This window comes from Amblyomma mixtum, chromosome 2 (genome assembly GCF_055824585.1).
Source record: "Amblyomma mixtum isolate Tamu chromosome 2, ASM5582458v1, whole genome shotgun sequence".
In the NCBI taxonomy this organism is placed as follows: domain Eukaryota; kingdom Metazoa; phylum Arthropoda; class Arachnida; order Ixodida; family Ixodidae; genus Amblyomma; species Amblyomma mixtum.
This window is the reverse complement of record NC_143013.1, coordinates 74,746,442-74,767,367: the sequence shown is the minus strand read 5'-3', so window position 1 is coordinate 74,767,367 and position 20,926 is coordinate 74,746,442. Positions and strand designations below refer to the sequence as shown.

The following is a 20,926-nucleotide window of genomic DNA, read 5'->3' as shown; positions in this document are numbered from 1 at the left end:
AATTGGCGCCACGACGTCTGGCATTCGCGCGTACGGGACTTCCTCGTTTGCACCCTAACAGACCACCTCCTTCCCGCTATTACACGCCTGTCTAGCAAGGGAACAGCAAGCGCACTACCTCCTCGCCCTCGCTCCCACACGTGATACGAAATAGGAGAGCCGGCACCGTCACAGGGAGCGAACATATCGCCACTTATGCATGTATGTGTGTATGCCAGCTATCACCAAACGCCGTTGCGTACACATACCCTAATCGCTGCGTGCCGTAGCCCGTAGACGTCTGCGACGCTATTAAGTCCGCCTGCCAAGGAGAAGGCACCGATCTGCTAGATAAGACTGGAAGGTTGATATCTAAAGAACCTAGACGAAGAAAAAAAAAACGCGTTTCTCTTCTACGATGATTGCAGTGGCCGCCGGCACGTGGATAGCGAGAAGGCGACCGAAATCCCGCACCGCCGAAGAAGAGCGAAGGGTCTGGTCAGCCGACGTCTTGCTCCCCGAACCCCTCTTCTCGCTATCATCTCGTTATTCCTTTATCAATCGCGTTCTCGAAAAGCCGCTACGCGAAGCGCCATCCAGCGCGGTGCAACCTCCGACCTTCTTGCTCTCTGTCTCCCGGCTAGCCTCTCTCCCCCTCTAGCGAAGCCCTCAAACAGTCTGCGGACTGCGGGTCCTGTGTGCGCTGCTGTTAACGAAAGAAATAAGCAAACAATCAGTTCCGTGCAGAATCCGCGCTCGGCGCAGCTTCTCTCTTCGCAGTTTGTTTGTTTGTTCGTTCGTTCCGTTACCTTATCTTTTTCCGGGCTCTGGGCTGCAGTCGTCACGACGGGGCCTGTCATGTGACGAGCCCATCCTTCTCGCCCATTAACAACAATGTCGTCATCGGCTCCCAGACACCACCGGAGCTGCTGAAGAACCCGCGGGGAACCGCTTGCCTGGCTAGTCCAGTCCCTGACCAGGTCGCGAGATCATCTGTCCAGTAGGAAAGAAGCGGTGCCAAGGCAAACGACGTCTAGGTAGCACCGAGCCGGTCTCTGAACTCGTAAGTGAAAGCCCTTCCACGGTGTTTTCCAACTGTGGCATAAATCTTGCAACCTGTCGGCGACCGGTGACTTTATTCAAGGTATTGGCCCTTATTTCCAGCAGCAAAAAGAGTTGAACAAGTCGCCGTTGCTCAAGTGCATACGTGTTCCAGAAACTAGAACCGCAAAATTCGCATGATGCTTTGGCCCCGTAGACTTGCAGTGAAAGTGTCGCCTTGAATCGAAAGTAAGAACAGTGAGCGGCCTTGTTTTTTTTTTGTTCTTTTTACAAAGCAGCTGTCGACTCACCTGGGTGAAAGTTACGCCAGCATTTTGCCTTGGAATTTTATGGTCGCACCCCCACGAATATTAGAGCTTATAACGAGAAGCGTAGTTTTCAGTTGTCATTTCAGATCTGCTTGTGCACTTCGTGTGCGGCTGATAGCAAACATTGGCTTGAATTTCGAAACAAGTTATCGTTGTTTTTTAATGAACCGTACAAAAAGAAAACTGGTGACTCATTCGGCGCCTCATATCGCATGAATTGCTCCACGACAGCAGGTACAAGAAGTTCCAGGTCTCGATCAAACTAGTACTAGCATTGTTGAAGCTATGGACTGCAGTTAGGAATGGTAGACACGTTCCACAGGTTCCTATGACAGCCATAACCTGCGTTGGAGTACAGGGCACTTAAACTGCAGTGTGGCTTAGTTATCAACACATGTGCTTGAGAGTATAAACAATCACTACAACGCTGACATGGTTTTATGCGTAAAAAAGCGTAGGGATCGCGAAATCCTGCTGTAGTGACAATCATTCTGTAATGGAATCATGAAGAAGATTCTGCAACTTTTATATCGCCGAAGAGACCTCCTTTTCCTTCATTTTACTGCCCTCTTTGCATGCGCAGGTTGCAACGCTTACCTCACCTTTGCCGAAAATGAGGCTCATCCCAATCCTGGACCCATCCGAGCTCTACCGCCCGGAAAACAAGAAAATGGAAGATTTCAGGTTATACACCACTAACGAGGTGCGCTGTAAAACCATTCCAGTGTCCTTTTTATTTCTCGCGCCAAGCTTGGTGTTTGCTTCTTTTTACCCTGGGGTGTCAGCACCGGCAATCACATGTGGGAGAGCAGGTCCCGATTGCGCTGTTTGCTCTGTCCAAACATAGAACGTTGCGTACAAGTACGCGCGTAATTTAGCCGGGTAATACGGCAGTCTGTATGGATAAGATAATAATAAGTGTCAGTGTGACGTAAAGATTCGCTGACAGCAATTGGTTACTTGGAAGCCTTTAAACACCAATTGGAAACCAATTGGAGGTAGGGGATGCCTAGTTTATAAACTGTTTCGCACAAACCTTCAAGATTGCTCGAAGCGCGCAATTTGCGTCACGAAACAGCTCACATGCGCACCACTAAATGGATCCACATAACTTAGGCGTCAGAAAGATAAACACGCTGTCATGCGAGCATTTATGGTTAACTTAATCACGTAAAAAAAAAGACCATGTTTAAATAACATGGTGATGGTGCTGAGCAAGTTTATTTATTTCGGAAACAAATTAAACCTTCAGTAGGTCGGCGGCCTACTGGGTTAATTACTGAGAACAACGGTTGGAGTGGGCGGGGAGGATATTTTTTTGCATTGACTAAAATGCTGGGAACCTTGCCAGTGCGCTCCAAGCTACCCACTTAAAAGGAACATAAAATGGCTCTATTCTTCGCGGAGGCACTGACCCTAAAAGAGAAAAAAAATCTGCACTCAGATCCCTGTCTTTGAGATAAGAGGAACATATTCGCCAAAGGCGGTGCACAATGAGTTATTGTAACTGCCGCTTGCACGATGGTTTTTAAATGAACTCTTGGAACTGAATCAAGAAATGACTTCCGCACTGTGTATTCTTTGCCTGGACGAGCTTGCGAGCCGCATTTGCTCTTCGTGTGGCTGCTCATCAGAATTCTCATTTCGCATCTATGGAGTTCAACACCGTGACGTCGTGAGACTACGTAGGGGTCAATAAAAAAGTTTTGCGAGTTGGTTCCAAAGTGATGGGGTGGGCTATGCTGTACATACTGCTATAATATTTCGCACGAAATGTCTCGCAGTTATACAGGCAAAACTAATTTGGAGCTCAATGATTGCCACAGAGCATGTTTAGAACCAGGTGAGGCCGCCAACTTTAGCCCGCATGCAGCATACCGGATTCAGGCGAGCTAAGGTCAGAGAGTAGACAGGAGACCCTATAATTATGCAAGGACAGCAGCAAATATTTTGCTATTGTGCTCATTATACGGAAAGAAGCTTTAAGACAACGGTAGTTACTGATGCTAATCTATCGAGGGGCTTCGAAAACCGTACGCGCTGAAGCACAATCATCCCTGCATGGACAGGCTGCCTGCATTAAGTGGTGAGCCTTGAAAAGAAGGGAGCATAGTTTTTTTTCCTTTAACGAGCTGTCAGTTGCGGCCATGAGACAGTCTGTTGCCTTATTGCAGTCAGCCTATAATAACTGCCTGCCCCTTCTCTACACAGTGGCATCACAACACCTTGAGGCGCATTCTGTGAACCCCGAATTCCAGCGTCTCGTTGAACCAATCAAGAAGGAAATGTTCCTTTCAGCGGCAGCTTCAGAATTTTCAGTCCTAATTAAATTGGGTGGAAGGCAAGCATGGAATAAGCCTGTAGACACTGATGTACGCTAGGGCGATTAAAAACCTACGACTTCTCAATTCTTCAGTATATATCGCTATGTCAGCTGCTATAGACTAATTACTCTAAATGGCTCAACCACCAACGAGCCTGATTAGAAGACTATGCGGGCTTTGTGACGTAACAGCGGCTTTGCGACGTAACAGCGGCTTTGCGACGTAACAGCGGCTTTGCGACGTAACAGCGGCTTTGTGACGTAACAGGCTGTTTGTGACGTAACAGGGAGCTAGACGTACACAACGACGAGTACGACTGATTCGTCGTTAATGGCGTTGAGGAAGCAAAGAGAACGCAGATATGGCGTGTTACATGAAATCTCACATTTCTAACGGCACGCGCCGACGTAGGTCACCGAGTTGTTGAACTCAGCAGCGCGGCACTCCGGGCGAAAGCGATCGTCTGGCTGCCTTGGGAGATATGGCTCCCCGGCGGCATCTCCTCAGGACTGACTGGTCGTGTATCCAGGCCCTCTCGCTGGGCTTGTATAGTATCATAGTGCATTTGGTGGGGCCGGCGGGGGGGGGGGGGGGGGGGGGGGGCAGCATATCGCTACCAAGCCGGTTACCACCGGACGGCAGGGATATCGGGGGTGTCCTTGTTTCCGTCTTGACAAGACCCTCTGTAGACGGCACGTGTGTGAGAGCTTCTTGAAGATGTGAATGTCTGCTCGCTCACTCAGTAACTGAGTAAAAGTTTGATCTGACAGCTTTTTGTTTTGATTCTTTCTCGCTTATAAGTACAAAGAGAGAACCCAAACAACTCCTGCTGTTTCTGCCATTGGGAAACATAGAAATTAAAGAATGGCATGAACCTGTCAATCAAGCAGGGACCTAATCGGAAATCAGGCGGGGGGGGGCACAGCTTTGCCTCTACTCAGGTTCTTTATACTTAATACCCTGAAGTTTTAGCACACTTTCTCAGTTTCTGCGTTGCAGTGACCATGCAGTAAGCAAAATTTAGCAGAGATGCAGCCGATCCTGGCCACATTTCTCTTCCCATATGCAAATTGTTTTGCTTTTCTTTAGCAAAGTAAATGGCACACTAACAGTCGTCTGTAAAGACATTTTCAGTGAGGCGACATGAATCCCAAATTTTGGGAGCCATGGGGCCAGCGCATGTATGGAAACCTTGTGCTCGAGTTTTTTTTTGAGTGCCCTAAAATATTGCTGTCTACAACGGAATGATGCAAACTCCACCAAAATCTATAAAAAATTTAGAGTATAGATTCACACTATTAGGAGTCGATATCAAAATGCAGATAACCTGCTTTCACCTCTGAGATCAAGCTTTGCTCGAGCTAAGGTGCATTAGAGCAGTATTTCCAAGTTTTCTTAACCAGACATTGTTAGGAAGTGCGCATGCACACTGCTGAATACTGCCCAGTCACTCAAGCCTATTAAAGTTCAACTGGAGACGAACCATGATGCATGGGATTTCCTGGAGTGAAAAAGCTGCGCATCAGAGCCACAGATGTTTGGCCTCGTGGATATGGCACTTATCGAAAGTTACACGTGCGGAAAATTTATCGTAAGCCGGTCCTAGAACAACACCTAAAAATACGACGCTCCGAGAAGTCGTCGAGACAGGGCGGCTACTCTTTGTCCATTTACCGGTTTTGCTTTCTTTTGCTTCTGCTTGTCGCGGTGGTCTTGATCTGCTGATAGAAAAACGTGGCGATGGACTTGAGATGCTCTTGCGTTTAGAAGCCCACAAGAAGTACTTAGGTTTAGAATCGCGGACCCTACAAAAGCGAATATGTGCTTACAGTTCGCCTCACCTATTCTTTCTGAGTGCCATCTCTGCGTTCGGTCCAGAAGACATTCGCGCTGCAAATAGTAATGGAGCCAAAAGAACGCGAAAGCTATCGCGGAGGCAGGACTCAATTAGGTTAAATTTACACATTGATTTCGGGGTAATAGCGAGGATTCTTCGATGTTCAGTCACGGGCAAGACTGGGAGTCAATGTTTGATGAACTTCGTCAGCTACATTATCGCTAGCGTGCGAAACATTTTGCTCGTAAGCGCAGCTTCCGCTATTGACGTTTATTGGCGCCCTGCATATAGCTGGAAAACACAGCCCTTGTGAATGTTGCGCAGATTTACAGCACCGATTTATGTCACCGCCTCATCTAGTTTAACGAAACTTATGCGTTGCGTGCAAAGCTGCCGTCCAGGCTGACATGGCAAGGAAACTTCCTCGGTTGTAAAGTAAAAGTTACCAGGGCGTGACGGAGAATAAGATGTTATGATGCGAATAGGCATCTGCGATACAGATAGGTATAGTGGATAGCACTAAGTAAGGTTTTGTTTTTGTTTTCAGTATACAATGACGCTAATGGTGCAAACGTCATCTCCACTATGTGTTAAGCGATTACTAGGGGTGCCTTGGAGATGTTAGCCTTGAAGACTGGTTCGCAACAGTGCAAAGAGCGGGTGGTGAGCGGCGGTAATTTAGAAACTGCCAGTTTATCGGCAAAACGTAGCAATTACTTTCCAGTGCCACTTCTACGCTTATTCACCCATCCATACTGATGCGACAAAAAACACTTGGTCGTTTGCATTTTCGTCTGTCTTATACCATGCATCTTTTCTTTGTGTGGAAACGCAGGATGATCCCCTACAGGCGAGAGTCGCCAAGACTTACAAGGATATGCACACCTACCAGACCGTGGAGTTTGTCCGAAATCGGGTGGGTATCTGCCGCTAAAGACCCCAAAAACATATTATTATGCAATTTGCTTTTGAAGGGTATAGATTTAGGTCGCTGCAGCCTACCGAAGGAATCAGCAATGTCTTGTCAAGAATGTTAACGCCTAACATAACGATGAAAGAAAGTGGCGATCCTTTTCCTAATAAAGCTTGAGTATACGACATACGGCAGGCATTGCACGACGAACAAACCAATTGGCATTAATATCAAGAGTGATTTGGCATGATGAAAGAGTTTTCTATATCCTAACTCTTAAGGACGAAATTTTGAATGCCACGTCTTGTGGTTTCCCTTGAAGGCGAAAGTGACAAAATTGATGTCAGACCTCGACGCCTTCAGCGCATCTGTAAAATGACAACTTAGAAGGATAAGTTCAAAGGGCGGGTAAGTTAGGAAACGTTCTTTCCTATTAAGCGAGAATTGCCAATTGAATCCGGACTTTTGATGTCTATCCCTCAACTCCGCCTAATACTCTTTTCCCGGAGTGTCCGCACTATGTAATGATCTTGAGGTTTGTCTGTCTCACTAATCCACAGTAACGGAGAATTTATTGTCATATTACGACTGCGCCCTTTAGTTGGTTAGCCACTGAGTCCTCAAGGTAAGTTTGGCAGTCTAGGGATTAGGGAGCAAGCTCCTCCTTTCAAAACCGCCTACTCATAACTCGCGGTAGCAAAGACTTGCACGTATAGCAGTGACAGTTCTACGCGTACCGTCACCGTCTTCCGGCCCATCTCTTAGCAGAGGGCGTTATCACCAGTCGGTCGCTTTCTCTTCCACACGCATTATCTCCCTCTTCATGACACAGACGAGGGAAGGGGGCAAAGTGCGCCTATAAATAGCTTTCTGGGCATAAAAATAGCCACTGGAGGGGAAGCGGAGGAAAGAGATAGCGACCCCAAAGAGGCACTGCTCTCCGCCCAAGCAGTTCTGTGCAGTGACGCAGAGGCGCTGGATCGCCAGGTTAAGCGGGGAGAAAACGTTTGCACGCTTCATGAAATATAACATCTTATATCTCATGTCCAACTCTTTAAGCCCAGCCTCTCTCGTCTCACTGGGCGTTTACATGAGCCCGACAGAAGGCCTGTTTACATGAACTCGATAGAGTCGAGTCGAGTTTGCTTGTCGGGTAAAAAACCAGTTGTCAGGTTCATGGAAACGCTGTGGGGCCGAGTAAAATAAGCGGTAGAGCTAGTCGAGTTAACTCGCCTGCAGGGGGTAGGTTAACTCGCTTGGCCCGTCTTTCTAAAAGCATGGAGTCGAAGAGTCGGGTTAGCGGGAAGGGAGAGGGTAAAAGCGAACCTGCTTTTCGCCTGCGCCGTCGCTCCTCCGAGACAGGGGTGCAGTGCCACCATCTTGGAGGCTGGCACTGCCCTCTCCCGCTTGCGCTGCTTGGCGCTTGGTGTCGCCGGAGTTGAAGCGGTCTCGACCCGCTAAAATCGAGTTCATGTAAACATGCAGTCGTCGAGTTGGGCTGACCTTGCTCAACTCCATCCCCTGACTCGACCCGCTGCTGTCGGGTTCATGTAGACGCCGCTAGTGTCGGGTCGAGTAGGCTTGTCGGGCTAAAAACCAGCTGTCTGGCTCACGTATACGTTTGGGGTCGGGCTAAGCGACTGTCGATCTGGCTGGGTTAGCCTGACTGCAAGAGTTAGGTTGACTCGGCCCGACCCGTTTGGAAGGAGCATGTCTACGCTGCCACGTCAGGCTAGCATCTGCTGCGCAGGGACCCAAAAACAATTCGTCTGGGCGTTCCTCCTCCTTCTCCTCTAGCGTCGGCACGTGGTTTGCTTGCTCAACGTTAGCTGTAGTGGCGATCTCGGTCCGACAGAAACGGGTTCATATAAACGCGGCTAGATTGGAATGAGTCAGCCCGTCATCCAGCGCAACCACAGTCGACCGGCTAGCGTCGGGCTCACGCAAACGAGGCTTAAAAGTGAAGCCGTGGTTGCTGGATACTTACAGCTGACCAGGAATCCGGCATCGCATATTCCTTACTGCCAGACCGGAATCCGATAATACGGCTTTCAAGTTCAGCGCCACATCCCATGCACATAAATTTCTGGCGGTCATCATAATCATCCTAATTACGTCCTCTGCAGGACAAAGGCCTCCCCAATTGATTTAAATTTATCAACTCATGCGCCAGCTAGCTAGGGCTACCTCACTATTGCAAACTTCCTAATCTCATCCGCCCACAGTACTATCTCCACCCTTTTACTTTTGCCTTCTCTTGGAATCCACCCTGTTACCCTGAAGGAAGAACTGTTTTTTTGCATTAGATGTCCTGCCCATGCCCACTTCTTTTTCTTGGTATCAACCAGGATATCTCTGAGTCACGTTTATTCTTCGACCCTGTGTGTTCTCTTCTTGCCTCTTAACGTTACGCCAAACATTTTAAGTTCAACTCTTTTCGTTAGCCTCCGCGTACCATAGCACTAGTAGGACAACTATTATATGCTGTCCTGGTATACTGGTAAGTTGTCATTCATGACCTGAGCATCTGCCAAATTCACTTCACTCCATTCTTGTTTTAGTTATTTCACATTCGTGCTCCAGATCCGTGGTCACTACCTGTCCTAAGTAAATTTATTCGATTACCGCTTCCAATAACGCTTCCAAATGTAAACCGTTGTACCCTTCCTAGACTATTGAGCAGTACTTGTTAGCTGTAGTTGTCGTCAATGAGCCACAATGCCGAGCCTAGCATGCACCAAGATGCACTTCTTAAAACGTGCGGAGTCTCCTGTTATATTCAGTCGATGTGAAGATAAGGGCACATCTCTAAATTTGATATCTTCGACATGCAGCCCGACAAAGTGGCTAGGCTGGGTATCGTAGGAGCCGAGAGGGCGTGTTCCCAGCATTACTCTGCGTGACAATAAATGATTGGTAAGGTGCTAACAGATAGTAACACCGATGCCTTAAAACTGCGTATGAAATTTGGAGCCGTATTTATAGTAATAAGGTCAAAATTAATCGGCAACTCATGGTGTGACATACGGCGCGCTTAAAGAAACTAGTCATCACACCATACAAAGTTTCAAGAGCATGCTGATGCTCCTGCACTAAGACGAAGATGGCAGGCGTTGGCAACAGCGATTAGCAGTCGTAAAAGCAACGCTGGACAGCCTGCACCCTTATGATTTTAAGATGAATTTCTGAGTGAACTATGCAGTGACCACAGGGCGCCAGCTGTAGCATCGCGTCACTATTGCCCACCGCAGAGATGCAGACGCGGTCTTTATAAAGGACGCGGACGGGCGCTTCACAAACCAGTGCGCACAATAAGCGAGGGGTGTATAACTCAGTACGTTGGGGATTGCGGGCTATTTCAAATACGCTAAAGGTAATATGCAGCATATGAGCGCACGATAAGCGAGTGGTGTATAACTCAGTACATTGCGGATTGCGGACTATTTCAAATACGCTAAAGGTAATATGTAGAATATGAGCCCCAGCGACATTTCTGTCCCTTTACCTTGAATAGCCTTCACTGAAAAGATGAGACAATGCTTGCTCCACCGCTAAAGATAGGCTACCACGCAACCCGTCACTGTCGCAGTGAGCTATAGGTTTCAGGGATCTAATCATGAGAAGAGCAAGCTTGTGTTTGAGATGAGGCAACTAATGATTGACTTGCTTGTTCACAACGATCGATTGCTCTTCATTCCCAGCACTGGATGGGAAGAAAGCACCACGTAAAGACCTTCATTATGAGGCCCAGCACTGTTTCTTTAGCATTTGCAACTAACCGCGTTCTGAAAGTAATCTTCATCCCTAAGAACAGAGTCGACTGTCAGAACCGTTATCGTATACATGGCCCACAATAGAAGAATAGGCGTTGCATCATCTGTACATACAAAAGCGGCGCCATAGCTCAGAAGGCGGCAACACACGCTGCACGCGTCCATCACCCCTTCCCAGTGGTTATCGCAGCCTCTCGTACATGGGTCATCTCGTCGGAAGCACGCGGCACAATCTGCGCAGCCCACTGTGGCATGAGGACGCGCGGCTCGACCTCGAGTGAAGATGCCCCCCGCGCGGAGGTTTGCTGCCCCTGGACCGACTGCGGCGGAGAGGTGCTCCGTTATCAGAGATCTTCGCCCCGCAGGGGTTCCCATTGTGCGCGGCTTCCGGCGCCTGGGCGTCTGTGCTTCGGGAGTCCATCTCGCGTTCGAGCACCTGAGCGCCTCGCGCCGACCTCTTATCGGTGCCTCTAGTGGCACCAAATCGTCCTGTGCATACGCGCCGTCTTTTACCCCGCCTGACATGAGCCTCGATAACCTGTGTTTGCGTTCGCGAGATATTCTGTTGACACTGAAGCGTGCGCGAAAAGTAGTACATGTGCGCTACTCTGCGAGCGATTACGCGCCAGCCTGTTAGCTGTGGGAGATAGAAGCGTCGTCTTCGTCGTCACCTTGATGTGAGAGCTTTGACAGGCGTTTTAGCGGACGGTGGTTTCTGCGTCTGCGTGTTGAGCAAACTGATACTGCCTATACAGGGAGAATTGCTTACTTCGTCGTGCAGGCGAGGCTCGAAGCGCGAGTCGCAGAACTGGCAACCGTAGCGCTCGCCGTGGCGAGGTGATACGGATGTTGCCAGTAGCGCGGAAAAAGCGTCTGAGAGAAAAATGAGTGTACTTCGAGACAAATGCGCAGATAGACGAGACGCCTACCGAGCCTTAGCCCGAGTGGGCAATGTTCCCAATAAGTGTGCCTTCATCAACCAGCGACTGCGCACTTTTTAAAGCGTGCAGCAGATATTTTGAACAAACTGCTCTTACTCAGCAGCGTCTCCTTTCCAAACGTATGCATGCTGAATGGCGAAAGGAGGGGGAAGGGGGGGGGGGGGGGTGACGGAGGGGGATCGACACTTTTTAGAATTACGCTTGATATGGTCGTATCTTAAATGGAGCAATAGGTGTAGCAAAGACTGCTAAACTCTTTTGGACTTTATAAGACCGACGGTGGGTGAAACGCTCTCTAGCAGCCCGACTTTATTCAGACATGTCTGAGAGCATTGCTCCTTGCTCTAAGATACCCTAAATGCATGGGTTGCATCGACGTCATAGCGGCCGCCATGTTTCGACAAGAAGCACGGCGGAAGCCTAACCATTTTTCTGTCAATTGCTTATTGCAACATACTCCGACCTGCACTGCGGAAACTATGCCTTGGAGTCTATCATGGCACACGTGACGTCAGGTGTGACCGATCTATATTCGAAATGAAGCCCATAAGCGCTGTTTATATCGCTGTTTATATTTGCGAATAATAATCTGTGTAATATCTAAGAATAAATATCAGCTTCGTCCTCTATATAGCTTCCCTAACATACTTGCGGGCGCAACGAGTGTTGGTAATGCAACCACTTAGAAAGGAGTTCTTTAATATAATCTTTCGTCTTTACTTACTTGACTCGAAAGGTTTAGATGGCGAAGGCGAAGACATCCCTAGTTCACAGTACAATTATTTCTCTGCTTGGCTTCGGCTGGGGCGCAGATGGCCGAGTGGGGCAAGTTTGACAAGGCGCGCATGCCCATCATGGAGGCCCTGGAGAAACTCAACGACCTGGTGGACGAGAGCGACCCTGACGTGGACATCCCGAACATCGTGCATGCCTTCCAGACCGCCGAGAAGATCCGCGCTGCCCACCCGGACCAGGACTGGTTCCACCTCACAGGCCTAATACACGACTTGGGAAAGGTGCGGCAGGTGTTCAGTGGCTGCAGGCTCATCACTGTGTTTAACTCGTATGTGTTACTCTGAAGCTTCTTGAGGAATTTACCGTAATTATTGAGTCAGAGAGGCTACAAGCCTCGGTAGTTAACATGTCTTTGATTTGGACTTTGCATATTAAGACTGTTCGAACAACTAATTTGTCCAGTATGTCCTCCGATATGACTTCTTTGTCGTTTCCGTGGTTGCTGCCACGATGTTGCTGACAGAGAACTCTAACCGAACACTGTCAAAGGCAGCAGCACATTCTTGTGGCGAAACCTGCCAAAAACTTTTTAATCTCTAAGGGTAAGAACGAATGCTCAGTGCGTGCTCATTTCGCCGCCAGTGCTAATACCGAATCATGCCAGGAGGCTATCGGCGCTGCTTGTCAAGCTGTCTGACTTTGCGGGCAAGTATTTTGAGGACTGTGTAGAGCTCTACAGGTCGGTTCTTCAGCTTGTACTTTTAATACATTATATGCGACTTCTCTTAGCTAGACAAAAACACTTTGCTATCTTGACTCCTAGGCAATTCTTAGTGGTTATAAGAAAGCCAGTGCCTCGTTCTCATTTACGCAGGTTATGGCGTTCTACAACGAACCACAGTGGGCAGTAGTGGGCGACACATTCCCCGTGGGCTGCGCCTACCAGGATTCCATCGTGTACCGCGACACCAGCTTCAAGGACAACCCGGACCTCGTGGACAGCAGATACAACAGCCGCCTCGGCATCTACACAGCCAACTGTGGACTCGAACAGGCACGACTAGCTATCCCGGCATGCCTACACGCTTTTACGTCAGCTTGAGATCTGCACATTTTCGAAGTTGCACACGCTAGGAGATTGGACCCCAGAATTTTAGAGTTCAGCAGAACAAAAAGAACAGTGGTCATCTCACTGCTGTGGTAAATCACCGTTCTGTACCTCTATATCGCACCCTATGGATCACGTACCGCTTAAAAAATATAAGCAGGGTGTGTGTCATTGCAAGATTAATGTCGCAGTGAAATCATTACCGTTTTACCCATCCTTTAAGGTCAGACTGTGAGATATAATACAATTTGACCTCTACTTAAACGTCTTAAAGTCAAGGACAGTGACGCATGATGTGCGCACTACTGATGGAATCTTTCCCAGAACCCGTAACAAAGAAACACTTTGTCTTGAATTATGAGGTAAACTGCATTAACGTACTGTTTCACGTCTCTGATTAGTGTATCAACTTATTGTTATTACCATTTAAGACACCAAGCAAACATTTCTTTTACCACACCGAAACAGAACTAGTAAAGAAGTGACGTCGAACAACTAAAAGAATAAATCGAATGGTCTGCGCCTGGAACCGGTTTTCACGGCGCTTTTGGTATTCCTGGTGGGACATGAAATAAGAAAGCAAGGGGTTGGGAGAGAGGCTGTTGCGCACACAGAGCACTGCTGCCTGCACCTGCATTAAGGAAGGAAAAATATTAGCCGTTTCGGTCTGCGCGAGGAGTATAGTCGGCATCAAAGAAGTATAAAGACGTGCCCCAGGTTTCGCTCAGTTGTCTGCGAATAAACAACGTAGGAAGGGTCCGCCAAAGCCCTCTTTCGTATGCTCCCCCCGAAATCGTAGACAGCCCCCGAAGTACTCGTATATTCGGTCGGGTCACCCGCTGCACAAGGAAATCTGCTTGACGGCCATGTACTTAACGACGTTTGCTCAGCCCTCCGTTTGATCTCGGTCACCGTGTTGCCGTTTCTCAGAGACTGTGCACCGCTGCTGCTGACCGCAATCCGTCTACTTTGTACAGCACTTGAGAACTCGCTTTAAAATTTTTGTTTTCAGAAATTGACAGGATGAGGCTGCAGAGCTGCCAGGTTATATTGAGCCTTTGGAGTTGCGCAGACCGCCGAGTAGGCGAAGTGATTAGCTCGGCTAGACGTCTTTCACCTGAGGCTGCGTAGCAAGATCGCGGGCACGTCACCCAAACCGTCCTCTGACACCATACTGCTCTGAATTAGAGGATTTATCGGAAGAATGAGAGTTCCGCAAAAGCACTGCCTTGCCCCCAGCAATATCAGATAACAGTTCCCAAATGTGCGCAAGAAGACATCGCAGAACGGTCTAATTCTTACCTGTGAAGTTGCCAGAGGCCTGGTAATCAGGAATTTGGAAGGTCAAAGTTACTGTCTGAGCAAAATGTGGGATTTAACCTGCACATAGAGCTGCCCATTGGATCGTATTCAGTTTGCGGCGTAAGTTGTATTAACACTATACTGTCTTCCACGCACGTCTTCGCACGCAGGTCCTCATGTCCTGGGGCCATGACGAATACATGTACCAGGTCCTCAAGAACCACGGTGCGACGCTTCCGGACGAGGCCATGTACATGATTAGGTTCCACTCTTTCTACCCGTGGCACACGGGTGGCAACTACATGGAGCTTTGCAACGAGAAAGACATACGCATGCTGCCCTGGGTCAAGGAGTTCAAGTAGGTGGCCCTTGCCTCCTCGTACGAGGCTTACTCGTGTAACATCCACACCCTCTCTTTTTCTACTCGGTCTCTGTGCGAGTGCTTGGAGTGTGCGTCGCAACGATGGGTTAGCGGCTAAACGGTCTATTCTGGCGGATAAGGGACAGTGCAGTGGGAAGATACGACTGGCGAGACACTTAACGGTACTTCCTGCATGAACACTGATAAGTTTAAACTTGAGTTAATGCAAGTAACCAGACAAGGGAGCTTTATCACACTAGTACTTGTGTTAAAATTAGGGGTGTGCGAATATCAAATTTTTCGAATACGAATCGAATACGAATACTTGGTTCCAAATATCGAATCGAATATCGAATAATCAAGGACAGACGCATTTAACCACTGCAAAATATTTATTTGAGCACCCAAGAACATCACAGTTTAACTATCAGTCATGAAATGAGCACAAAAGGTGTGTGTGGCTGCACAAAAAGTATCAAAGTCTCGAACATTGTTCTTAGAAGAGTGGAAATATCAGAGAAGATGGCTAGTACACAGCATTGATCAAGGCTAGCTTGCGATAAGCACAAACACGCGTTGCTGGGATGAACATAAAAGTTTGTGGTGATGGAAAACCAGCTGCTCCACATGGTCAGGCGGAAGTAGTTGCCTTCTAGCTGAAACGACTTCTCCAGCCGCAGGAAATGCCCTCTCAGTTGGCACTGAACTGGCTCGTATTGCGAGGTACTTCGTGCACAGCTCTGACTACACCAGCTTCGCAGGTATAGCCACAAAGAAGCTCACCAGTGCAGTCAGCTACTGCATGGCCCAACGTTACGCATTGCTCTGGGCGCCGCCATGTTGTTATGTCTCTGTCGATAGGACTTGCGGACCGGAATAAACGCCAGTGCTCGGAATAGAATATTCGGCTAGATACGAATATTCGCGTCGTGTCGAATATTCGAAACAACACGAATACATGAATTTCGAATCGAATACGAATACTAAAAATATAACACTCGAGTTATATTCGAACATTTCGAATATTCGCACACCCCTGGTTAAAATCTAGGCTTTTGGAGTCAACAGCACACCACACAGTCGAAATTTCTGAAAGCGACTCCCTGAAAAATCCTTCTGGTAACCAAGTGCTTAGCTCCTGCTACTGATAAGAGATACGCACGGGCCCAGCTGATACTGGAAACTTGCCTTAGGCCCTTGTCAAAGAGAAACATGACCATGGACCTATTTTTTGTCTTAATTGGTGACGGAAAAGTTATAACACTGTCCAGGCCGTCGTTTCCACACCTTGCTAAGTTTTTAATTTGTGGCCTTCCGAAATGCTTATTTTTATGCTTGTTCAAACGCTGTTGGCCTGTTTACAGTTTAGGTTTATCTGTGAACTGCTGTCTCTTCAGACACTCCCCAGATAAGATTTCGCCCGGTCAGACGAGCATATTACTTTATCTGATGCCTCCACCCATTCAAAGAGACGTTATCTGCAGAACTTCTTTTGGTGGACAATGCAAGGTGCCTTCAGGCGTGTTTGCACTATATTGTTTTAACAGGCTGTGAACGATAGTAAGAACTGTTACAGGCTGGCTCTTTGCCATTTATTTGTACGTGCTCCACTCCATCAAGGAAACAAAGAATTCGCAATATTAGTAGCTCTTTCCAGCGTGTGTGCTTGTGTGCGTGTTTGGGAAAGAGTGTGGCATGGCGTGAGAGGATGTGGGAGAGAGGGTGGATTGGGAAGAGTGCCATCATCAGCTGGCGTGTTTTGCCTTTCAGTAAATTTGACCTCTACTCAAAATGCGAGGATGTTCCTGACCTTGAGGCGCTGACCCCTTACTACCAGTCTCTCATTGACAAGTACGTTCCAGGCGTTGTCTGCTGGTGAAACCAGGGCCTGGTGGGGAATCCAGGAGGCGCAGCTTTGCTGCTTTTAGTTCGACACCTTTACCGTCGCTCTTTTATCGATCAGCGTTGTACGCCTTATTACCAGGCTCGAGTGCAGAGTTACAGCACGTCGCGAGCTTTCATCAACTCGGTGATGGCCATCATTGGAGTGTCATATAGTTCGGGCTCTTACTACGACACGCATCCGTTAGGCAGCATTACGTGGCACGGGACGCTTTTTAACCATGTTTTTACAATATGTGAGTTGTGTATTGATCTCAGGCGCGTGACGATGCTGCAGGTGTGTAGCTATAATTTGCATTATGTTCAGGCGATGTGCACATGTCTTCGGAGCCAACGCTCTTTTTGTATGTTTTTGTGTGTGTGTGTGGGAGGGGGGGGGGGGGGGTGCGGGGCGTCGCCGCTGAATGTGTGCGCATGAAATGCCGAAGCTTGTGTCTTCTTGCGCGTGGGGCGTAGGGTGTCGTGCAGTAGCGTACGGTTTTCGTTTTAGAAAACCGCTGGTGGCGCCGCGTTTTGTCAAGTTGTGTAACTACTCAGACCAGGTCCCGTGACCAGGTCATGAAGAATGGAAGTCAGTGGACGCGAGAAGTTTGTACGCGTGTGTTTTTGTACAGTATAGCGAGACACGTGTTTGTATAGGAGGACAATTGTGACGGTGAGAGATTTTATTTTCCTGCGCTGTGATCTAGTGTGTGAAGAGACTTGTCAGCTAGGTGTGCGTGTTGGGTGACAAGAAATGCCTGTGCGCTACCTGGCAGTTTATGACATAAAAATCTATACAAGCAACAACAACAAGACTGTCGAGTTTATGTGGTCACATTTTTTTTCAGCCTGTCCAGAGAAGTGAATAAGCGCATTTCTCACTTCTGGAACTCTCCTTGAAGCCTTTCACAGGAGTCTCACTTGAGTTTCACTGTTACCGTTCAGAAACGAACTTTGCACACATGCACAGACGATTTTCCTTGGGGGTACTTTCACGATAGTGCTAATAAACCACTAAATACAGGGCCGATTCTTAACACACATACTTATACTTTGAACAATATAGTTAAGCGGCGGCGGCGTCGAACCAAGAGAACACAGTTGTAAACATCCTCACAGACAAGTTGGTAGAAAACTTATAGCAACCTACTATCGCAGCTAAATTGAAAGCTCGAAGTGCCAACAGGTGTTAGGAGTCTGGACTGAGTGAAACATGAATAATACGGAGATATGACTTGCATAACTCAAAATCGGTTGCTAATGTCAAATTTTGTGTGCCCTAAGCAGACAGGGTAATGAGAGATTTATATCGTTTGCTGCCTTATCTCTTAATGTCAGCTTGCGTTTTCACACAATTCCAATAAACACAAAATAAAAATATAGCTTCGTTCCAAAAGACTGTCAACTCAAAACGAGCATCCAATAACAGGCAGTAAACGTGCAAAAAGAAAGAAGACGAACCACAAATTTTTTTTTCAAAGCACCCTGGCCACATATGGTTCCGGCTACAATTTACCAAGAAAATTCTGTGCTCAGTCCAACGCAGATTTTAATGGCGATTCCAGCCACCCTATAGGTAAGACCGGGTAATACATAAATTTTTAGTAGCCTCATGGCAACAAATTAAGAGCCGAATTCAACCCTCAACCAATGAACAGCCTTGCAAGTGAACAGGCTAACACTAAAAAACTGAAAAAAAATTATACGAACATTTTTTTTTTCTTTTATGCTCAGTGTATATAAAGCTGCAGCCACTTAGCATCCCTCAGCTCAGATGCTTGAACGTTTACAGCGAACGCATGAAACATTTATAGTTTGAGTAGTCTGTGAACTAAGTATCCACGAAACAATAGTCTCAATACCTTCGGTGCACTCTTGCATCGAAACGTCCGTACACACGTATAGCAAGTGCAGAACGCAGGCACCAAAAAACTCACATAGAAAAAAAACAAATCGTGATATTCGTCTGCAGGCACACACGTTCACTCGCCCTCACAGGCACCGTTGCTGACGTATCAATGCCGGGGCCGAATATCTACTTGAAGAAACCAAGGGGGCAACGTCATGGCTGAGCCTATTCACAAACTTATTCTAACAAAACGTGGAGTCAGCACTACTCCTCCAAAACATATGTTTGGCAACACCACCTGACATATGCAACTATCAGATTAAGTCGGATAATAAAACAGCCAGGGATAATCCAGGCTTTCCCACGCGTGAACAAACAGCTGCTTTGTCAGCAGTCAGCGTCCGTGTTTCACTTACTGCATGCACATTCGTGAAGGGCGCCACAGCCTGGTGCGGAGAGAGTGCCTTACGCGCCACACACTCTTTGTGCCGTCAAACTGCCTTTTCAATCTCGGTATTGGATGAAACACAAACAGATACATACCCGTACCGCACGCACAGTCTCGTCGATATCTCTTCCGAGAGGGCTCGGAATCTTGCCCACTCACAGGCGAACGATGCCTGCTCGCTGACGTACTACATACAGTTCGCCTGCAACACAAGATAAGTCGAAGGGTTCAGTTCTTTCGCTCTCGAGAGAACACTTGGGATGACAACAGCACTCGCTGACCTACAGCCGAAAAAAGATGACATTGCTATTTGTTTTATTTACTTATTTAAGGTATCTTGCAAACTGGAATACATAATCTGTACAGATAAACTTTACTTTACCGCAGTCAACGACCAGCGTACATGAATGTGATAGCATAAGAAAAAAAACAACCTTTTGCAGTCAACGTTCTACATGTAACAACACTGCAAATAAATATTTTTCACAACAAATATACTATTGTTAATAAGGCAACGTTTCAATGGCGTTCAAGAAGGACTAATGGTCAGCGATCGTAGCTACGCCACAGCGCAATTTGTTCAAACATTGCATGCGTTGAACAAATTGCATGCAATGCAATTTACACTTTCAAGCATTACAGGGTGGCCTGAATATTTTTTGGCCTTAAGCAGGCGTGATACGCAACCGGGAACAGCGCTTGCTAGAAAAGCACCAGCCAGCTCGAGCTTAGACCAAAAATAAAAAAAAGTTACATCACTATCTTACACTATATTTGCGGGCAATAAAGAGCAGAACAAAGTCAATTTCATGCTATGTACGGCATTTTGTGTGTTCGCCGATCCAGTGGCGTAGCCAGAAATTTTGTTGGAGGGGGGCTCATGTTGCAGCGCGGCCTCCTCATAGAATTTGTGGAGGGATCAAATGCAGAAATAATAACTGCATTGCTATTGACAATGTCATTGTGTATTAGATAACGCTACCCTGCCTAGAAAACTGAGATATCTGTTTTTTTTTTAAGAAAGGAATGCATTCGTATGCCTTAAAATCGTGGTAGACATAACTGATACCAATGCTTCCATGTTTTAGCGTATTTAATAAGTAAAGAAAATATCACATGAAGTCTAGAACTATATCAGTCCGAAACCAGCAATGCAGTGCATGCCGCTGAGATGAAAAACGTAAAGGCCATGAAATCAGCAAGTAGAGGACAAATATTGTAATGAATCGTTGTCGTTCATTTTTGTACATGCGCAACGGCCAGGAAAAAATCTCAACGACGCTGTCCTCTATTCCAGTGTACTGCGCAGCAGCAGCTGTCATCGGTCATGTATTGCGAATAATTGCACCGAAATTTTAGTCGGAACAGCTAGCACATGTATAAACGAGGAGTTCTGCAAAATACCATTAGAAGTGTGAAGATGAAAAGGAGTATTATAAATGCGAAGATACAACTCGATAAGGGACAAAAAAGTGTCACTGGAAACAAAGTCACTGTATGTATACACAGAACCTCGACACAGGATATTTAAATACACGTATGTCTCCATTAAATCTACATATATAAGCAAAAGTCACATTATATAACGCGTCAAACAAGGCAAACATCTTGTGCAATCACAGATAGTAAACTTTACACACGGAAAGCCAGACGATCCAGGCAAGAAGAAAACTATGATAGCAGAGGTCGCGATATATACTTGGACCATGCTGCGGACTGCGGTCGGTGACAGTTCGAAAGGGGGGGACTAAATGCATTAAAGAAGACAAATACATGCTTACCAATACACTATGCCCGCCACGATGGCTCAGTGCTTATGGCTGCAGACCCAAAAGACGCGAATTCGATCCCGCCCGTGGAGGTCGAATTTCGATGGAGGCGAAATTCTAGAGGCCCGTGTACTGTGCGATGTCAGTGCACGTTAAAGAACCCCAGACAGTCGAAATTATCCGGAGACCTCCACTACGGCACCTTTCATAGCCTGAGTCGCTTTGGGACGTTAAGCCTCATAAGCCAACCAAACTAACCAACCGGTACACTATGCATGTACTGCCACATGACCCGCCAAGAAAGGCACTGCGGCTTTGTCAGTTTTAATCCAC

General features: G+C 47.2%; 1 protein-coding gene across 2 annotated transcripts; it reads left to right on the top strand.

Moving 5' to 3' along the window:
* The first annotated feature begins 610 nt into the window (after positions 1–610).
* On the top strand, positions 611–17,340 carry Miox (Myo-inositol oxygenase). Of its 2 annotated transcripts, XM_089571897.1 has the most exons (7): positions 628–1,042; positions 1,933–2,052; positions 6,346–6,426; positions 11,950–12,153; positions 12,747–12,926; positions 14,453–14,640; positions 16,414–17,340. In XM_089571897.1, the coding sequence occupies exons 2-7, from the start codon at positions 1,963–1,965 to the stop codon at positions 16,520–16,522; spliced, it is 852 nt and encodes a 283-aa protein (XP_089428023.1). In that variant the 5' UTR covers positions 628–1,042; positions 1,933–1,962; the 3' UTR covers positions 16,523–17,340. The 2 variants fall into 2 exon arrangements, with proteins under 2 accessions (XP_089428024.1, XP_089428023.1); XM_089571898.1 differs by lacking the exon at positions 6,346–6,426 and having other exon boundaries at positions 611–1,042.
* Positions 17,341–20,926: the final 3,586 nt, after the last annotated feature.